Source organism: Emydura macquarii, unplaced genomic scaffold, assembly GCF_026122565.2.
Source record: "Emydura macquarii macquarii isolate MOO-44397 ecotype Brisbane River unplaced genomic scaffold, CSIRO-AGI_Emac_v2 contig_2768, whole genome shotgun sequence".
Classification (NCBI taxonomy): domain Eukaryota; kingdom Metazoa; phylum Chordata; order Testudines; family Chelidae; genus Emydura; species Emydura macquarii.
Window position 1 is genome coordinate 51,521,673 of NW_027132905.1, and position 21,358 is coordinate 51,543,030.

A 21,358-nucleotide genomic window follows, 5' to 3' on the forward strand; every position below is an offset into this window, starting at 1 on the left:
ACCTCTGAAAGGCCAGACAGGCCCCACACCCCTGCCCCTTCCCTGCAGTCGGGCCTCCTAGCCCGGCTAAGGATGCAGGAACCGGCAGCTCACCCTGTGAACAGTGAGCTAGTGCTACCGGCGCTGCCTTGGGCCCGTTTACCTGGTTGATATTTCTCCACACGGTGCTAAGTGCCAAGAGGAACCTCTCCAGCTCCGTAGTGCAACTAAAGTACAGGACCCAGGGGGGCAGGAACTGGTTGCGATCCTGAGCAAACTCCTAAACACACCAACAGAGAGGCAGGGCGGTTACTACCCGGAGCCAGCTCCCCTTCCGAATGGCAGTCAGGCTCCGGGCCGCCGCCCAGGCACGTGCCCACACTCACTATTATACAGTACTCCTTGCCAGCTTCTGTAGCCACGGCCGTGACGTCTGGCAGCTCCACGGTGGCGAGTGAGCGGAAGAAGCTGGTCTGGCAGTCCTCGTGGCAGGTGAATGCCTTCTTGTCGGTGACGACAAGACAGCAGGGGATGCAGGGCGTGGGGATCGCTCCCTGGGGGATCACCTGGGGGGAGACAGCACACCATTAGAACCAGCCACTCTGCTGGCCGCAGCCCACAATCCTCTGCTTTTCGTCAGGCCCCAACACGCGTGCAGAGGCCTCTCTCCAGACACGGCCGTGTGCCTCTGCTGAGACGAGTCACTCCCAGGCCCAGAGTCACAGCTGGTGTAAATCGGTGCCGCTCCACTGACGTCAATGGAGCTCCACTGATCTACGCCAGCTGAGGATCTGGCCCCCTCTCCACTGGCCCGTTTTCCAGGATCCTGCTCCAAGCCACCTGCACAGCTTCAAATCCTGCGCTGTGCACGAGGCCCTGCCTCGCTATTTTATCCTACCCGCCCCTCGAGAGCTGCCGCCCCGCTGGCCCTTCTGTCCAGTCACAGAGGCCCCAGAAATGACAGGGATGGGATGCTATGGGGAGGGGTTGGCCAAGCATCTGAAGAGACAAATGTGCCTCTAAGCCAGAGCTGCTCTGCTGGCGGGAGCAGTATTCACCAGCTGCTTCCCTGGCCCAGAGACCGAGCCCCACACCCACTCCTGAGCCTCGTCTCCTTCCTGGCAGAACAGGGCTGGCCGTCTGCGCTAAGTATCAACGCCAAGGCAGTGCGGAAAGGGGATCCTTCAAAATGGGGGGCTGCCTTGATTCAGGGCCCCACCACGTAGCACGCTGGGCACAGCCGTCTTCTAAGAGGCAACAGGTCACAAAACCAGAGTCACTTTACAAACCTGGTACCAAGGCTACAAGCAGCTCTGGCCCGACATGGAAAGGGACCCCAGAGGGTCCTGCTTCAGAACCATCATCTGCAACCACGCGGGTTCACATGAACCCCCGGGAGGATGGGTGTGAAGCAGATGGGATCACAGACAAAATTCAGAGATGACCAAGATGCTGGCCCCCCGCAGGCTAACTGCACAGGGCTACGCAAAGGATTAATTGGCTGGCAGGTTTCCATTCAGGCTCAGGAAAACTGATCGTGACCTGGCACCATGTGACGTGCCGTCCACAGCTCGGAGCGAGCGTGGGGAGCTGCTCACCCCTTTGGAGACGGCCTGGCACAAGTACTGCATCCAGTCTGCCATCTCCTCCTCGTTCTCGGCGCTCAGCTCCAGGGAGGGGCGGTCGGTCAGGATCACCTGGAAGGAGTGTGGGCGATCCGTGGTGTTCGATCGCCGACACCCGCCGCACTGCTCCCCCCTGAAAGGAGCAGAAAGCAGAGATCAGAGACCACCAGCATGGAGGAGAGCAATGGGCCCAGGTCCACCCTGCATTTGGGCACATAGCTCCAGGGAGGGCAAAACATGCCCCAGCTTCACCAGGTGTTCCAGATGCTCCTCTCACAGGCCCTGAGGCGCCTCATCTTCTGTCAGCCAGAGGAGCCCTCGTGCGGGGTGATTCCAGGGTTAGTTCTGCCCCTTCCCCCACTCCCCACTAGAAGAGGCTGGGAGGTGTTTGGGGCCACGCTGCCGTCACTGTGTTGATTATTCTTAGCTCTGACGTACGGCTCCCGATCATCTAGGTCTGGCTGATTCCTTGCTTTCTCAGTGTCTGGCCAAAGCTGGGGCCTGGACGATGACTAGCCGGCTGAGGCTCGGAGTGGAGCAGACGGAGGTGATGCTGGTTGGGGTGTGTGTGTGTGAGAACCACTGCTGCACTCATTGCCCAAGAAGCCCACAATCCAAGGGGAATTATAAACCTCCGCCAGCTCTTGGATGCCCAGCTGGCAGCGATGACTCAGGCCTGCTTGGGGCAGTCTCTAGGTAGCTCAGAGTCTACGGCATTCCCTTGGTGTGGCTGGTCTCCCCAATGTCACCCCAGACCTTTGCCACCTCCAGTTGGCTTAGCACAACGCCCTCTTGTCAGGGCTGCCTCTGAAGACCGCTCAAAGCATTGGCTGGCACAGAACGCAATGGCTCAGCTGCTTGCTGTAACAAGTCCGTGAATCCGGCACCCCCAGGGCCCTGTGAGCAGCCCTGGCTCTCCCATCCGCTTCCAGGTGCAATTTGAGGTGTTAGTTCTAATCAATGTGGTTTAGATCCTGGCTTCTCTTCCTCTGCCCCATCCTGGGTGTGGAGATCAGGAGATGTGGGCTAGCAGAGGGGTGTTGTGTGGGCATGGGGATTGGTTTTGCTGCACACTGCGGCAGTCTGATGTATTTCATTTGGGTCAGACACCAGGGTCTTATGCATGTAAAAACAGGCAGGACATAAACCAGCCTCCAGTCACCTGCTCTGCTGTCAGAGGACTGGGTATTCCTACCACGACCAGCCCGCTAATGGCCCCTGCCACTCCCTGAGCAATGCTGGCGTAACAGTCTCAGTCCTATGACCCCGCTTGCATGCCAGCCTCACGCCTCCTCTGAAAGCACCCGGCAGATCTAACGGGAATACTCTGCTCTTCAATCCACGCTTCTCAACGCTCTTAGAAACTGGCGTCCCAAGCTCCGTTCTCAGATGCAGGCTTGGCCTCCCACTGATTTCACAGCATCTGTGTACATACTTAGCCCTAAAGCTTCAAACAATAACCAGGGTTATATAAGTGAGGAACCCCAAGCACTGACTACGTGACTTGTTCATGATACACAAGGAGTCGGTGGCAGAGCCAGGAATGGAACCCAGGAGTCCTGCCTTCCAGATCCCTACCAATTTTGACGTAACACAGAAAAAAAAGCTTCTGTCATATTTCACACCAGCCAGCCAGGTCTCAGGAGAGAGAAACTGACCTCTGCACTCCAGGATCACCACTAACAGCCTGACAACTGCTGGGCAATTCTCCAGCAGCCATGTGCTTCAGATGATCTAAAGGCTGGAGTCCTTTATCTCCAGCACAGTGCAAGTTGCCTCATCTTACCCAGCTTATATACCTCAGCCCCAACTTGCAGAGACCTGGGGCACGAGGGGAGAGTTCAGTCTCCACAGCTCATTCAACCTGCGGCCTGAGACTGTCTGTAATGGTAGCCTTCGACGTGGAACACTGACCCCTGTGCATTAGGAATGGCCTGAAATCTGGGCCCCAACTCACTTCACATAGGGCCAAATGCCCCTCAGATGTCACTGACTTTCCATGTCTGCTGCTGGAGGGATTGAACTGGTGAAGCACGGGTGAAAGGCTCCGGCTCTCATTACCAATCATCCAAGACAACCCACCGCTCTCTGCCTTGGGCTGCTGCCTTCTCCTGGGGAGAGAAACTGGGAGGTGCAGAGACTTAGCAGACGTCCTTAGAGTAAACGTCCCTGCCAGCAGATGAAGACTCGTGTGCTCACTCTGCAGGTCAGTTCTAATGAGGCCCAGGGATGCTATCTGCTACCTGTGGCAGGTACAACTCCAGTGGGGAGATGAACCCTGCTACAGCACTGCCCCGCAGCTAACGTGCTCACGCTCACTTACCCCATGTTCACGGAGAGCAGAGGGGTGACGTCAGTGCGGTCTGGGTACTGGTATAAGATCCCGTTGCTGCTGATTGGAAACACAAGACAAAGTAGGTAACTCAGCCGGCGCTGCCTTAACAGCAGCACAAACCTCCCCTTGCTTTAGCCCAGCAGCCGTCATGTCAGACTTCCCTCCCTTCTAGCCACGGGATTCCTGCTGCCAGCCCAGCACAAGCTGTGACGGGACCGCGCCACTGATGCTATGAACGGCTGGCTGCAGCTGGAACCTGTGTAGACAAGAACAAGGGGAGCGAAGGGAGAGCAGCTCAGCTCTGCCCCGGGACATTGGATAGTCTCTATTAGGGGACTTTATCCTGAGCGTCAGGACAGTAAGATCAGTGATCGCAGGGTGTTCTCTCTCTCTCTCTAGCTACCACAGTACAACATTGAGCGAGAAGAATATCGTTGATATCGAGTGCAGGCTGGCCCAGGGCTCAGCTCCCAGGGCTGCTGCTATGAGCGACCAGCACTGGACTCAAGTCCCAGCTCTGGCTCCACCCAAAGATCAGAGGGGTCACTTGGCTTTACTGGAGCAGAAACAACAGTGGGCTTCAAACATCCCACCTAGGCCTCTTCAGCCATCAGAGAGGCGGGGGCAGCTGTGGGGGGGGAGGGGGAGATCTGAAGCTGTGCGGGGTGTGGAGAAGGCTCACTCCTGGATAAAAATCAGCCTTGTATTATGGTGCCCATCTGCTAACGTCCATAAGAGCTGCAGGTCGGGATGGGCTTTCTGGTCTCTGCATCCTGACCTCGCCCAGGGTTTACAAGCCCCCCGAGACAAGGCCATTTGTACCAGGCAGCAAGGCTGCGTTGCCTTCCCTCAGCGCTTCACCCCCAGCCCTGTAAGAGCGCCCTCGTACACGCAGCCCCAGCTCCCACCTGAGCACCACAAAGCAGGTCTTCCAGTGCTCCTTCACCAGGTACGAGGTCCCAGCCTTGTAATGCAGGATGCCTTCTTTGGTGACTGAGCTCTCAGGAGAAGCGTAATGGGAAGGGGCTGGTCCCAGCACCTCGTCCATGGGGTCCTCCCAGTGAACGAGGCCATAGAAGCGCACAATCACATTGGAAGCCTGTGAGAGAGAGAGAGACAGACAGACAGACTGAGCAAGGCGTTACCAGTCTCCTAGGCCTAACAGCAGCTGGGCTTCTCCGAGGGACAGCATCACCCTGGCCAGGGGAGTCCGTGCCGCAGGAATCGCACATCCGGGACTGGCTGGAAGCCTTAAGGGGCCGAATAGAAAAGGATTGGGCAGCAAGTCAGAGAATGGCTTCTGGTGGGGACCACATGGCTCAGCTCCTGACACATAGCACCTTCCACTGGAGCGTCTCCATGCAGTTACTAACCACTGAACTCAGAACAGCCTCTGAAAGACGGATGAGATCCTGAAACTGACACCACCTCTGGGATGGTGCGGAGCAACGAACAGACCACAACAGGGGCAGGGGGTGAAAACTGATCTGCCCCGCTGAAACTGCCCCAGCATGGCCAGTGACGCTCGGTAACTGTGGGAAGAGGGCACGGCAGAGCAGGGTGCAGGAGCACAATGAAAAGTGCCTCTCAGCAGATGCGGGACTGGTAAGAAGAAAACGTCAGTGAAGGAAATATTGAAAGATCCCCAAATTCCCATCTCACCTCGCACTTGGACTCTTGGGCCACAAACTTGGCCAGCGCCAGCTTCTCCATAGTGGCATCAGTGAGGATGCTGGGGTACGGCGGCTCTCGGCAGCCTTTGATCATGGCTGACTTCAAAGAGACCAGGAAGAACCTGGGAGAGGGGAGAAGGGAGCTCTTTGGTGAGGTCACCTCTCGGAAGCAGACCCCTCTGGACGCCAGCTCAAGTCCTGGCGCAGAAATGATAGCGCAGACTCAATCCTACAATCAGATCCATAGGGGCAGAGCCATGCACCTAACATGGAGCCCTACTGATAACACAAGAGCACAAGGTTCAACCGACAAGGATCCAATTGCAGGATGGGGGCCCAAAGGTGCTTGGTATAAAGGAATAGTCCAAGGAAACGGAAGCTGCTGATCCCTGGGAAGCAGCCTGCCTGAGAGAGCTCCTCTCAGGGACCTGAACTTACAAAGCCCCTGCTGAAATAACATACTAGAAAGGAAACCAAATAGAGAACATTTCAGCTGGCTTACGAGAGAGGTGTCCAGGGGGTTGAATAAGGGGTCGCATGGAGCCTAAGGGGTCGAAGAGGGCACAAGCCACCTTCTCCCTGGCCCTACACAAGGTGAGGACAGAGCTGCAGATTTGCCAGTGAACTCAAAACCCAACAATCTGTCCTTATCCCTGTTCCTTTCGGGGCCAGTCAGTCACAGCCTGATCATGGTGTGAAGGCGAACATCTGACCTTTATTCTGCAGTAAGAACAGACAAATCCATTCACAGCAAAACATGGTCACCCCAGTGGGGCCTGGGAACCGAATACAGGGCAAGCAACGTTAAGATCGTTAGGGAGGTATTTAAACCAGGAGTCACTGCAGGCAGCAGGCCGTGCGCCGAGCTGGCAGCCAGCAGAGGGAGCTGTTGGGAGCATTTTGCAAGTTTTAATGAACTCAAAATCAAAGCGTTTGAGGGGCTAATTTGTTGTAGCTAAAACAACCCTCAGATCTCAGAAACAACCTGGGACCTTTAAACAAAACAGCAACCGAGATACCATAAAACATGCATAAGAACGTCCAGACTGGGTCAGAACAAGCTTGGGTCCATCCAGCCCAGTGTCCTGTCTCCCGACAGCGGCCAGTGCCAGGTGCGTGAGAGGGAATGAACAGACCAGGTCACCATCAATTGATCCGATCCCTGTCACCCATTCCCAGCTTCTGGCGAACAGAGGCTAGGGGCACTCAGAGCTGGGTTTTACATCCCTGCCCATCCCGGCTAGCAGCCATTGGTGGACCTATCCTCCATCAACTTATCCAGCTCTTTTCTGAACCCTGCTATAGTCTTGGCCTTCACAACATCCTCTGGCAAGGAGTTCCACAGGCTGACTGTGTGTTGTGTGAGGAAATACTGCCTTTTGTTCATTGTAAACCTGCTGCCTGTTCATTTCATTGGGCAACCCCTAGTTCTTGTGTTATGAGAAGGAGTAAATAACACTTCCTTATTTACTTTCTCCACACCAGTCACGATTTTATAGACCTCTGTCATGTCCCCCCTTAGTCATCTCTTTTCCAAGCTGAGAAGTCCCAGTCTCAATCTCTCCACATATGGAAGCTGTTCCATACCCTTAATCATTTCAGTTACCCTTTTCTGTACCTTTTCTAATTCCAATACATCTGTTTTGAAATGGGGCGACCAGATCTGCACACAGTATTCAAGATGTGGACACACCATGGATTTATAAAGAGGCAATACGATATTTTCTGTCTTGTCATCTCTCCCTTTCCTAATAATTCCCAACATTCTGTTCGCTTTTTGCCTGCCGCTGCACATGGAGTGGATGTTTTCAGAGAACTATCCACAGTGACTCCAAGATCTCTTTCGTGAGTGGTAATAGCTAATTTAGACCCTATCATTTTATATGTCTAATTGGGATTCTGTTTTCCAATGTGCATTACTTTGCATTTATCAACACTGAATTTCATCTGACATTTTGTTGCCCAGTCACCCGGTTTTGTGAGATCCCTTTTGTAACTCTTCGCAGTCTGCTTTGGACTAAACTATCTTGAGTAGTTTTGTATCATCTGCAAATTTTGCCACCTCACTGTTTACCCCCCTTTCCAGATCATTTATGAATATGTTGAACAGTACTGGTCCCAGTACAGACCCCTGGGAGATACCACTATTTACCTCTCTCCATTGTGAAAATTGACCATTTATTCCTGCCCTTTGTTTCCTATCCTTTAGCCAGTTACTGATCCCAGAAAGAACCTTCCCCTCTTATCCCACGACTGCTTACTTTGCTTAAGAGCCTTTGGTGAGGGATCTTGTCAAAGGCTTTCTGAAAATCTAAGTACACTATATCCACTGCATCACCCTTGTCCACATGCTTGTTGACCCCCTCAAAGAATTCTAGTAGATTGGTGAGGCATGATTTTCCTTTACAAAAACCACGTTGACTCTTCCACAACAAATCGTGGTCATCTATGTGTCTGATAATTTCTTTACTATAGTTCCAACCAATTTGCCTAGTACTGAAGTTAGGTTTACTGGCCTGTAATTGACAGGATCACCTCTGGAGCCTTTTAAAAAAATTGGCATTGCATTAGCTATCCTCCAGTCATTGTGTACAGAAGCTGATTTAAATGATAGGTTACATATAGGGCTTTTTTTTTCCCTGTTTTTATTTTATTTAATTTTTCCTGGGAATTTATCGTGTTTATTGCTACAACAAAAACAGCTGAAAATCGGTGCAAAAAACTATTAATTTTTCTGGTTAAATATTGGGGTTTATTTTTTGGATGGAAGGACAGGGGGTGGGGGGAAGGTATTCATTAGATTAATCCTTTGATGAATGGAATTCAACGTGGTTTGCTGCAGAACTGAAACAAAACTCAAACCACAATGCCATTTCCGAGTATAAGAAAACAACATATTTCTACTTCCCAAATAAAACTTTTCATTTGAATGAACAGTTTACTGTTGTAGACTTAGAACTATTGACCTATTTTCACCTTCTTGGTTTAGTCTTATGTGTTGTTTGCTCTCCAAATGTTCTTTAATCCGGCTGGCCTGCGTGCCAATTTCGAGGCCACACTATGTGCAGCGCATATACTCAGCTTCATCCTTTTCTCCTGTGGTTTTTTTTTAAGCTTTCGAATGCATCCTTGTGTTCTGAAATGTATTCTGATCCTGATTTTCATTTTCTTCCCGTTTTAGTATCTCAAACCTTTAACCAGTTATTTGCCAACAGCTTGAAATGCGGACGTGGTGAGCGTGAGATTCTTCAGTACGTTCAGATGCACACGCTCGTCAGAGCTTGTGTGCATGTCTGCTTGTTTATTGTGCGTATCTTCCAGACTAATACCTAGCCTAACTTTAACAGGCAGCTTTGCATATACACACAGGCTAATGTATTATTGTAACACACAGATCTCATGCAATGCATTGGATTTTCCTATTAAAACAAATGATTTTTTATATATTCGAATGATACAAAAGTAGAGTGAAAAGCAGAAAAAAGTGAATAATACTTTTTATAAACCCCGGGATTTTTTTGGGTAAAAATCAGTTGATCTGAAAACAAAGGGGCTTAGTTACAGGTCGTAGTTCTGCAGTTCACATCTGAGCTCCTTCAGAACTCTTGGGTGATACCATCTGGCCCTGGGTGACTTATTACTGTTTAATGTATCAATTTGTTCCAAAACCTCCTCTACTGACACCTCAATCTGGGACAGTTCCTCAGTTTGTCACCTAAAAAGAATGGCTCAGGTTTGGGAATCTCCCTCACATCCTCAGCTGTGAAAACTAATGCGAAGAATTCATTTAGTTTCTCTGCAATGGCTTTATCTTCCTTGAGTGCTCCTTTAGCATCTCAACTGTCCACTGGCCCCACTGGTTATTTAGCAGCTTCCTGCTTCTGATGTACTTAAACATTTTTGCTGTTACTTTCTGAGTCTTTGGCTAGCTGTTCTTCAGATTCTTTTTTGGCCTTTCTAATTATATTTTTACACTTCACTTGCCAGAGTTCATGCTCCTTTCTATTTTCCTCAGTAGGATTTAACTTCCATTTTTCAAAGGATGCCTTTTTGCCTCTAACTGCTTCTTTTACTTTGTTGTTTAGCCACGGTGGCACTTTTTTGGTCCTCTGACTATGTTTTTTAATTTGGGGTATAAATTTAAATTGAGTCTCTAGTATTGTGTCTTTAAAAACTTTCCATGCAGCTTGTAGGGATTCACTTGTGGCACTGTACCTTTTAATTTCTGTTTAACTACCTTCCTCATTTTTGTGTAGTTCTCCTTTCTGAAATTAAATGCTACAGTGGTGGGCTGCTTTGGTGTTTCCCCCCCACAGGGATGTTACATTTTATTATGTTATGGTCACTATTACCAAGCGATTCCGCTATATTCACCCTGGGATCCAGCCCCCTCCCCAATTGCGACCCTGAATTAGAATCACTTGGCATTTGCTTCACACGGTAATTTCACAGATATAATGGGCAGCCCAGAGGCTCCAGGGAAGTGGCTGACAAATAACCCCGGGCACATGGACAGACCTACACCTCTGTGCGTAGCAGGCACGCTTACTCTGTCAGGGCCACATCAGCGGTGTCCAGCAGGAACTGCTTCCGACGGTTGGTGCAGACCAACGTCACTGTCTGCTGATCCAGGCCAACCTGCCGCGGGAACACACAAGTGCTCATGAGGGAGGCTGAGGAGCAGGAGGGGGACAAGGCACCCCCAAATGTGCACTGAAAAGGCCTACGTGCTAGTAGCTAAAAGCCAAAGGGGGGGAACCAGCAGCGAGTGCTGTGTTGGCGCCCACATGGCAGAGTGCCAGCTGGGATGAAATGTTGCCACACCAGAAGGCACTTCCTCTGCGTCCCCAGGTAGGTCGCCCACACTGAGCCTGCAAACCTCCCAGCTATGGAGGCTTTGTTCTCCAGAGTCCTCCAACAGCTCCATCAGGAATTGCTACTTCCAAGTGGCACAAAGCCTCTCTCTCTTGGTACCTCTGTGATGCCCTCAAGTCCCAACAGCAAGAGAGGGAAGGACAGATACCTGGGGCTGGAAAATAAACCTAACCCAGCTATGCAAAGAAGAGGCATTTTCCTGCACATCTCCTCTGCTTTCCCCAGCTCATTGCTGCACCCGGCGTGCGACAGGCCTGGATCAGCCGCTGTGAGCTCAGCCTGGACTCACCGAGATGTAGTCTAGCTCATTGTACGAAATGGCCTCCTCCACCATGTACGGCTTTTCTGCTGCTCCTAGCACAGGACACAGGACAGCTGTGTGAACAGGTGGGAGGACAGTCCCAAAATGCAGTACACAGATGTGCCCTGATCTCTCCCCCTGCCTAGCAGAGCAGCTCAGTCTGCAGGCCAGAGCTTTCTTTGCAGAATTAGCAGCCAGGGATTCGGAGGAGCAGGAGGAAGGGGTCTTAACTTCCAGGTGCCGGAAGGATTCCCCCCAGCAGACTAGCTGGCGAGGTGCAGGGCCTGCCACCTACGCAGGCCTGCTCAGTGGGCAGACACGTACCTCTCTGCTTCCCCCAACAGCTGGTAAGTACCCTTCTGGGTGTCCTGGAGCCAGCTGCTTGTGGTATGAACCCAGGGGGCAGAAATGGCCCTTCCCATAAGAGCATGCACTCTGGCAACCCCACACCCCTCTCACGACACATCCGGACTTCTAAAGGTAAACTCCCTACTTGACCAAAAGCCCCAGCTGGTGTCTCTGGGATGGGCTACCTTTCCGGATCAGGTAAACGTAACAGTCAGTCAGTAGGACATAGACAAGCTGAAGATTCCCCTCCATGTGCCCAGTGCTCATTCGGATCATCTGTGGGAAGAGAGGAGAGACGCCTCATAACGAACAGAGCTTCCATGCTCGTCGGCCACAGATAACATGCAAAGCTACAAGCCTCGGGATCTGGTTACCATGCGGTGGCATCTAATACGGCTCATGTGCAGTTTGATTCTTTAGCGCACATGAGAAATAACCGTGTTCCTGGACTGCACCACAGCCTTGGAAATGCCCCAGTCTGCAGCACAGCTCTGGTGCATGGCTGGGTCTCACCTGCTCCACAAGGCAGACCTGTTTCAACTGGGCCACGCACTAATGAGATTATCACTGAGCCCAGCACCACAGTAGCTTTCCTAGTGTAGATGGGACCAGCCTGACTATTGCCCGGCCAGGTCAGGCACATGTACAGAGAGGAACCCATCAGTTCAGACACCAACGCCTCGTGGATCGTTCCCAGCCGTCCAGTCAATAACCCACCTCTGCAAGCGCTTGCCTTCCTGCGCTCAGACTTACCCTGAACAGCTGCTCCTCGTTCTCCCGGAAGACATGGATCATCAGCAGCAATAGATGGTTGTTATCCACCCTGAGTGCGGAGAGACATGGGAAGGAGGGTTAACGTGTGGCATTTAACACGTAATATCCAGGGGAGGTGGGGCTCCAGGTGCAGCCCAGCGATGCAGTGGAGGACACTCTCAGTCCCAGCACGCAGTGCTCTCACTGGAACTGGGCAGCCTCCCCTGGGATGCCGAGGCAGCACTGTGAGCTCCGGGGTCCCGCTGTGGCCTCAGCTCTGGACCTGCCGTTCAGCTGTGAGCTCTGCCTGTGGTCAGCTGCCGCAAGGGCCTGCAGGGGCAGGTGGCCACCCCCCCTTCGCCCCCCGCCATGGAAGTACATTTCTAGTGAATACAGGGCAAGGCAGCTATTCTCACCCCCACCCCAGCCCTCTGTCCTACCTCCTGCTCCCCACCCCGGCCGAGTCTGGACTCCCCAGAAGGGAAACCAGGGTTGAGCTGTGCCTCCCCTGCCTCTGTTTCTTTATGGGTTGCTCTGTTCAGTTCCCAGCCCCGGCCCCCAAGTCAATCATGTAAACACACCAATCCCAGCACCCAGACAAAGCCAACAGCAAACTCCACCAGGCATCAGCTAGAGCCAGCCAACTCTTACAGAAGCCCCCAGACCCAAAAGACAGACCCCACCCTTCCTGAAAACCACCCATCTACATTACCCTTTCCCCCCCAACTCCATGAGGCCAAGGAGGGGAGCAAACGGTCTCACACAGCCGCGCTCGATACCACTTCTCCCTCCCCCGGTACCTGAACTCAGATGGATGGGCCGTTTCCGAAGGGCTGCCCTGTCCCTCCTCCACTCCCGAGTCATCCGCGCTGCTCAGAGAGGGACTGGGCTGGTCTCCTTTTACCCTGCTGGGCGCCTCCGTGCTGCCAGTTTCCATTTCACTGGTTTGGGTTTTAGCTGCCTCCTCCTGAGTGTCCTCTACAGCCCCAGCTGTTTCCCCCTCTCCTCCTTCTTCCTCTTGTCCAGCAGCCTCAGGGCTACGAGGAACATGTGGCGGTTGGCCAGCCCCTGCAGCGTCATGGTCGCCACCACCTGATGCAAGAGCGTTTGGACTCTCGACGGTAAAGCGGTAGAAGTCCATGGGGGTCGAAATCCCCTCGCTAAAGCTGCCAGAGGGCGGCCCGTCCGGGGTCTCCCCTGGCATGCTAGTCCGAAAGGACTGATCAGGGGGCTCGACGTGGCAATTCCAGCCCATGGGGTCCAGCTGCCCGTTCAGTTTGTCGATCACTTTGCTCAGGGGCTGCCCCACGCTCTCCATGGAGGTGTCCTTCATCTCCGGGATCCGCAGGCCCAGCTGCAGGGCCGAGTGCTTGCTGCTCTCTCCTGGCCTCTCCTGGCCCTCCGCAGACTCTGGAGAGGGAGGGTGGCTGTCTTTCTTCAGCTCAGCTCCTTCGCTCAGTCGGGTCAGGCCACTGTCCCTGCCGGCCTGTTGGATGCCAGCCTCGGAAGCGCTGGGGGGAGAGGGAGTCACCGCTTCCTCCAATTTCACCTTCTTTTTCTTGCCTGTTTTCTTCTTTTTAGCTAATCTGCAAGAGGAGAAACCTGCACTGATGTTATCAGAGCCTCACCCTGCCTTCTGTGCCCATGGGAGGGAAACCTGGACTCCTGGAATAAAGCGCCTGCGTCTCCCTCCCGACACTTACACCACCTCCTGGGCTATTCCTCAGAGATGCAGGGTAATTCATCTACCAGTCAAATGATTTTGATGCACAAACAATGGGCTAGAGGAGAAAAAACAGGGGTGTATTTTCATAGCAGAACAGGACAGCAGTCAAGACCCAGTACTTAATCAGATACACATGCCCAGTGCCTTTCATCCAAGAACCACACTGCCCTCTGCTATTAACTGAAGGTGCACAACACTCCTGTCATCTTGGCAGTCTTAGTCCCAGCTACAGGTGGGGAAACTGAGGCAGAAAGGTTATGTGACTTGCCCAAGGACACAAGGTGAGAGTCAGTGGCAGAATAATCTGTGTCTCCTGACTCTCATTTCCCTGTTCTGGGCGCTGCACTTCCCTGCCTCTGGCCATCCCATCTGACGGGTTGCAGCCGCTCTACTTGGATTCAGAATATTCCCAGCCTTCAAGCTGGGCTCTCAAGAAAGGCCAAAAATGTGACACTCTTCAGGACCAGTGTCCTGACAAGGGAGAGGGTTTCATTTCCCATCAGTCTGAAACGGGACGGCGGGGAATGAAGAGTGGTCCCCAGCGGCAGCAGGCGGTATCACGCGCTGAGGCTGAGTGAAACTGACAAGGACTCTGAATGGTCTCAAATCACCTGGACAAAACAGAGGATGAGAGCTGGTTCCCAGTGTACAGAGGAGATTCACCAGGGATGTGGAGTGGCTCTGGCTGCCAACAGAGGGAGCAGTAACCTCACTACACTGACACCTCTTCTAGGTACAGTCGCAGACACCCCGCTTTTCTCTGCCCACTGTAGTTCCCAGGTGGTTGTTGGAAGGTGAACTTCAGGGTACTCATGTCACTGACATTGACAGACTCAAGACCAGGGCTGCTGTCAGTAAGGCCAGCACACCCTTCTCCTGCTCCCGTTGGCTGGGCTCTGAGTGTAGGGAGCTTCTCTGAATGCCCTCCGACTGACTCCACACGCTCACTGGTCTCTCATCGCTGGAGAAAGCCTGGCAGGTAAGAAGCAGCAGCTGTTTCTTTGCTACTGTGAGAACACCGCACTTTCCCCCAGCTGTCAGGGAGCTGGAAGTGCACCAGGCTGAGAGATCCCACACACGATGCAGGATCTGGCCTGATCAATGCAGGGGCAAGAGACCCCTGGGGAGAACCCCAGGGTATTACAGAAAGGCGATGTTAGCGATTCCCTCCCCTTCAAGTCTGTTCTCAATCAATGCCCAGGCTGGGCTCTTGGAAGTATTGCCTGTCTGAGGAGGTCCTGTGGTCATCAAAGAGCCTACGGCACTCTTCTCCCACAGGAAGAGGAGGGGGTAAAACTGGAAGGTTTAAATCCCACACCAGGAAGCAGCTGATACGCCCCAGGCTAAAGGCAGAGTGGTAATAATGGGAGGGATACCTGAGATGGGCAGTGGGAAAATAAAGGGGCCTAACAGGTATGAAACCAGTATGAAAAGGATTGTCATCTTAGTGCCAGCCCTGCACACTCAGGGATTGGAAAGTCAGTCCCAGGGAACCATAACTGTGGCTGCTTTACAAGATTTCATTCTGTTGCCCATACAATAGCATCAGGCTCACAAAATTCTCAGGCCAGATTTTTAGGAGACCTCCGCACCTGGCAGTTCCCACTGGAGAACCCTGCCTCACCCCCCACTGACAACAATGGGTGTTGGTGGGTGCTGAGCACTTTGGAAAGTCCGGCCCCGGAGGAATAAACCAAGAACCCAGAATCTTTGCCTGCCAGGCTTACGCGCCCAGCAATAACCAGCCTGTGGTACAAGTGAGAGCACATGGCAAACATAACTAGCTCCCTCCCATAACTGGCGTGCAGACCCCTCTCCTTGTGTTTGGGAGGCTTGGTACTGACCTGATGACTTCCAGCTCCGTGCAGCTCTCCAACTGGTCTGTGCCTTCCAGCGTGGTGTCCATCTTCTCCAGGGAGGCAGCGTGTGCAGGGGTGGTTTCAGTGGAGGGCACCACTTCAAGCTTGTCCTGGTTGAAGGGGTTGTAGCGCTGCGTCGGACTCTTCATGGAAGCCCTGCCGCCATTCAGATCCGAGGCAATGGAGTACGGGCAGCTGAGAGTATCTGTCAGGTCTCCATCTGGTCAAGAGGAGAAGGGAAAACCAGGATCTCAGCCAGCTGCTATCACCGGACCAGGAATTCCTCACTGAGCATCTGGACCTCAACGGAGCGAGGTGCACACGTGACACTCAGTGTGGACTCAAAGGTCCTGGCCCGGAGCACCGCTTGGCTATACTCTACCCAGTAGACTTGCTAATAAAACTGCTCATTAGGATCAGCATTTGGGAGCTGCCTGCAGGCAGTGGGCATATGTGGGTGCAGACAGTAGAGAGCCCAGTGCCACAGCCTGGGAACCCGTATCAATCTACCTCTCACATCAAATGAAATATAATGCCTGAAAACAAAGGTTTAATGTTCAGACAGAGACTGTCCAGGCAGCCTTCAAACGGGATCACAGTCTGCTGGGAGCTCCCGGAACAGTAGGTACTGTCAGCGCTGGCACATCACAGGCTAGGCAATAGCTAAAATCCGATCTCAGTTCCACTGCACTCCGCTGTAAATGGCAGCTGCCTGCAGGAGGCTCAGAAATGCCCACTGGACACTGGAATCAGAGGATGCTTTACCGAGTTACTATGCCTCAGTGGGCTGTGAACTCTTGTTTAGCGGGGAGAGAGTCATGCAAACATACACAGGCAGTGCTGGAAAAGTGCAAAGCTTCGGTCACAAGTTGGGAGTGTGTGAGAGAGAGACCTGAATAGCATCAATAATGAAACAGATTTCTTCAGGACCAGTCCACAGCTGTTTTCTGAGCTGCCATGCAGAAACCCTAGGGTATGGCAGGGGCCAAAGGAGCTGCTGTGGACAGAAGATCTTGTGGAAGCTCAGCCTTGTGGATGGAGTATCTTGCATTGCTCAACACCTCTGATTAAGGAGCAACACTGACTGGGTCCAAGACAGATGTGATCAACTTTAACTGGCTGGAAGTATAGTAACTGGGCCAACCAATAAAGAAATAATCCTTCTATTCTTATAGGTATGGTGATTTAACAAACCCTAGAAAGAAGATCTTCATTAAGCTCACTAGTTTCCTGAGGAGAAATCAGAGAAATGATTCAGAGAAACTATCCGAGCAGAGGGAGGCAGTTCTCCACTAAGGGGTAGTGGTGGATTTCCCTGGGAAGCTCAGGTTACATTAATGCTCAGACTCCCTCTGCCAGGAGCTCTCTGCTTTAGAAAGAGAAGTTAGCAGATTGCAGTGGACAGAACCATTACAGCGGATGCTACTTTCCTCCTGATATACAATACACAGAGCAGACTGGCAGTGTGGGGAGAGAAATACATCATGCACCCGGCATCAAGTGAAAAGAAACAGAGAGAACAGAAAAGTCTTAATACAACTGGCCGGGCCAGCGTTAGCGTTAATGGACAGAAGACACAGCGGGATTCTTGCTCAGGGTTACCTGTCCACAAAATCAAGTCAGGTAAGTGAACAGTACCATGCCCTATAGACAAATATTCTCAACACGATTAATTTCAAAGGCCAGATCAGAATCTATCCATGTTCCTGAAACAGGGATTTTAAGAAAATATTAGCAGGAAACTAATGTCAGATTCACGATCCTGAGTGTTTGCAGTGGAAACCACAATCTAAAGAGTTGTGCTCAGCCAGTCAAGAAACAGAAACAACCGCCCGCTAAGCTTAGCAGAATTAAGAGATTGTCCAGTGCTTTACACCTGACGGTAGGTTTTGCATTAGGAAAATAAACAGGTTTTTATAAAACCCAGTGTTAAGAGATGGTCTTGTGAATTTTAATTTCGAAACAGTGGTTTTGTTTAAATTTAACCATTGCCCTACAGTTTGCAGTGACAGATAACAAACCACAGTTAAACTGAAACTGACTAGATGCAAAAGTGAAATTGACTGGTCTATTTTCACCATCCAAATTAAGTAAAACAGAAAAAACAGAAAAGTTAAATGACTTTTTAAGGACTATTTCAGTTTCAGTCACCTAATTGGTTACCTTTATTATCCATAAGTTTATCTGGTGTTGTCCACAATATAGGATGTTATTCTGACAGGGTCCATTTAAATGGGGAAGGGTAAAGAGAGGGGTACAAAATGCTTAAATGCTTGATTTTTGTGTATCTGGCAAGGAATTCATTCAGTAAGCTAATTTAGGAGAGACGGGTCTTTCTGATGCAAGCTAGGTTATTGCAGAGAGATCTGATCAGTACTGCAAAAACTGACCCTTATGATTTAGGCCCCGAACTTGCAATCTGCCCCCCCTGGGTTGCCCCATGCCCCTAAGGATCAGACTGCACAACTGGGGCTGTGTTATGGCATGAATGGAAACTGCTCATTGAAGCAGCACGGATCTCGCACAGCAAGGGGGCCTTACACCACAGTCCATGCGACACCACACACCATTAAGTAGCCCACTGGTTCTTATTTAAAAAATGCAATTCGTAGTCTCTGCATTTTTAAAGTGTATTTACAAGTTTAAGGAACAAACCCCATAGTTACAATGGCATGAACCACCAGAACTAAACACAATCTCCTCAACAGTCAAGCAGGATTGCCATAACTTGACACCCTGGTGCCTGGCATAATTGATACCCATCAACTACATTAAACACCACCACCAAAGCCAGCCACCATGAATGCTGTCCAGCATCCCCTATCTAGCAGTCCACAGCTGCATCAAACCTCATTTCTTCTATCCAGGGTAACCAAAGAGTCCAATCAAAAAATTATGGCTACAGAAAACTCACAGCCTCTCCCAGAAGGAGCTGCTGGGGGTAATGGTGAAGGAAAATCGGCTTTTGGGGGAGATCACAGCTCCAGGACCTCTCTGTAGGAAGTGCTGGAGGGAACAGTGGCTGTGAGGAAACACACACAGATTCTTTCATTCCTTTCTTTCCAGGAATGGTCAGAATAGCAAACGCTGGCTGCAGAGGGCCCCAAGCGAGGCCAGACCCTGTGTTAACCACATGTGACTGCAACAGGAAAAGACTCAGTGGTTTTTCGTTTTCAGCTACTCAAACTGCTCTGAAAACCAAAGTGTGTGTCTCTTGTGCTTGGAGAGAGAGCAAGCTTACAGAGAAGAGAGAATGTTAGAGACCAAAAGCCATCCTAATGGAATTCAAGCAGATCTTTATCAAAATGCTGTATGAGGTATTAGTTTGATGATGATAATACAAAACAATTTGAGCTGAAGGAATCTATCAAGGTTTCAGTCAGAAATGACAGAAAATATATATGTATATTTCCTCCACGGGTAAAGAGGACAGCTTTCCTAACCCAACTACATGTGACAGATACACAGAGATGACTATTCCATGCAAAGAAAGGAGAACCGACTCCCATAAAATCTACTCTAAGATATCGAGATTCCGATCAGCCAGGTTTAAAAAGGGCTAAAAAGCAGAACAATGACCAAATGAAATAAGGTCATTAGCTGCAAGTTATGGCTTCAAGAGACATTTTAAGCCAGGAGGGAAGCCTGGGTCAAGGCCTGTCAAGGGGAGAAAAAAATCCACCGAAATGAACCAAAATTCTATTAAAAGTAGAATTAAATCAGAAGCCATTTTCAAGATCCTGTTGGATAATTTATGAATGTGGATCTCTCAAAATATCCAGGCACAGATCTGCTAATCAACATATCTGCTCTTTACCACATGAAGGAAACGTATAGCATACGCTGTATTGAGAAGGAACGCTTTGGTACATTAGTTTATAACTACCTGATACTTTTGGGATGGTCCCTGATCACTGTGTGTCAGTTTTGTGGCAGGAGTAATTTAACAGGTTTCTTCCTTAATCTGACAGAAAGGTTCTCTTATCAATCCAGCTCTCCAAGTATATTAGATAGTCATTTTATTAAACAAATCAGATTTCACTTGATAGACATTTCAGCTACAAATGTCCTATGCAGGGTCTTAAAACCATCGGTCAGACCCATATGGCAGGTGCAACTGACACCTCAATTATCATCAGAGTCAGAAACAAAAGTCACGACATTCTGAGACATATGCTAATGCGAGAATCTCTGTGGGGTGCTCAGTAACTGGAGGGAAACCTCACACACCAGCATCCAGCGTACGGGCCACAGAGCTCCAACTCCACACTCAGAAGATCCATTCAACACAGACGCTCGGTTCTGTTGCCACAGAATTCCATCAAGATCAGAGAGCTTGTTCTTATGAAAAAATCAATTGCATGCAGCAAGCTTAGTGCGGAAAGGGTGCAGAAGAGATAAACATGGTAACATGACTATGTCCCACCTTCCCAGGCTGTGCTGGGCATGGACGGCACTGCCGGAAAGACATCTCCAAAATCATAATCTACAAAAATGAGGGACAAAACCGAGGATTAGAAACACAAGTAGTCGGGAGGGGTGGGGAACATGGGGCTAAACAAAACAATCGTCTGAAAAGAATGAGAAACTGGTTCGGGGGTATGTCTGTCACAGGAAGTCTGCCTTATTAATTACTGCTATTGCTATTACAGCAGCTTCTAAGGGCCCCGCTCAGAGATGGGGCGCCGCTCTGCTAGGTGTTGTAAAGTTAAAATTGGGGAAAAAATATTGATGTAGCATAGCCTAATGGCACATACATTGGAGCTGAGGGCCAGGATTTCCAACCCCAGCTCCAACAATGACTTGCGGGATCACCTTGGTCAAATTACTTAACCTCCTTGTGCCTCAGTTTCCCCACTTACACTTGCCTCCCAGAGGTATTGTGATGTTTCATTTAGTAACGTTTACAAAGCCAGCGGTTAAACTAAAAGGACAAACTGGTCCTCTAACCAAGCTCCGCCTACAGTCCCGGAGTAGCTGGTCATTCCTATTACGATGATCAGCAGTGAAATAGTTAGTAAGTTAATGTCCAGTGGTTGTTATATTTTGTCATCAACCCACTGGGATGAATGGGGGCTGCTCACATGTAACGCAGAACCCAATTCCTGACACCCTACATCAAACCCATGTAATAACAGTGTGGGCTGATTGCATATTTCATCAAAGGGTTTGAAAGCACATTAGACACTTTATTTAACTGAGCTCCACACCTCATTGTGGGAGGGGGATGGGGTAGTCAGTATCATTCCTTCTATAGAGGGGGAAACTGAGGCACAGAGCTGAGAAGTCACTAACCAGGGTCATGCAGTGAAGCTGTTTTTGGCTCTGACACAGAAACTAGCAGCTGGGACTCCGATGTTCCCATTTCTAAACCACACTTCCAGCTTCTTGCAAATTTCAGCCTCACATCTGCATCTCTTGGATTTTAACCCTCAGTATTTATCTGAACAACATATTAAGCACTGTGGCCATACAATGGCAATAGCCAGGCGTTCAATTAACACGAAAGGACATTCCCTAAGAGATTATTGCTGGGATCCAGACATGTTCTGCCGATGGCGACAGAGCAGGGGGTGGCTTACATCTGCAAGGGAGATGTGACATACTGTGAGCCAGCAGTTCGGGCCAAGTCTCCAGTCTAATGGCAGAGAACAAGGGCTGGGAGATCAATGCAAAATGGATTGATTACTGCTAAGTCTGCTCTCTGCCCTTCTGCATCTGAGGAAGTGAGCTGAAGCCCAGGAACGCTTACGCCTGCTGAAATTAAACGTGTTAGTCTTTCAAGTGCTACAGAACTCTCCTTGGTCTTCTCTGACCTTAGCTGCCTCCAACCTGTGCTGCTGGGCCTTCCCCACTGCATCCGACTGCCCTGTGACAGTAACGA

At 50.7% G+C, this 21,358-nt stretch overlaps 1 protein-coding gene across 4 annotated transcripts in view; it reads right to left on the bottom strand.

The window, feature by feature from the left end:
- The window catches only part of PLEKHM2 (pleckstrin homology and RUN domain containing M2), a 54,507-nt gene that overhangs the window by 2,330 nt on the left and 30,819 nt on the right, over nt 1-21,358 (bottom strand). The window contains exons 7-19 of one of the 4 annotated variants that reach the window (XM_067566261.1): nt 19,901-19,960; nt 15,460-15,694; nt 12,690-13,475; nt 11,890-11,959; nt 11,322-11,412; nt 10,777-10,841; nt 10,162-10,250; nt 5,602-5,734; nt 4,848-5,038; nt 3,928-3,993; nt 1,578-1,737; nt 366-545; nt 143-259 (exon numbers count right to left, since the gene is read on the bottom strand). In XM_067566261.1, the coding sequence (XP_067422362.1) occupies nt 143-259; nt 366-545; nt 1,578-1,737; nt 3,928-3,993; nt 4,848-5,038; nt 5,602-5,734; nt 10,162-10,250; nt 10,777-10,841; nt 11,322-11,412; nt 11,890-11,959; nt 12,690-13,475; nt 15,460-15,694; nt 19,901-19,960 (2,243 nt within the window). Of the gene's footprint in view, nt 1-142; nt 260-365; nt 546-1,577; nt 1,738-3,927; nt 3,997-4,847; nt 5,039-5,601; nt 5,735-10,161; nt 10,251-10,776; nt 10,842-11,321; nt 11,413-11,889; nt 11,960-12,689; nt 13,476-15,459; nt 15,695-19,900; nt 19,961-21,358 lie in introns of all 4 variants that reach the window. The other 3 variants (XM_067566259.1, XM_067566263.1, XM_067566262.1) reach the window with 3 other exon arrangements.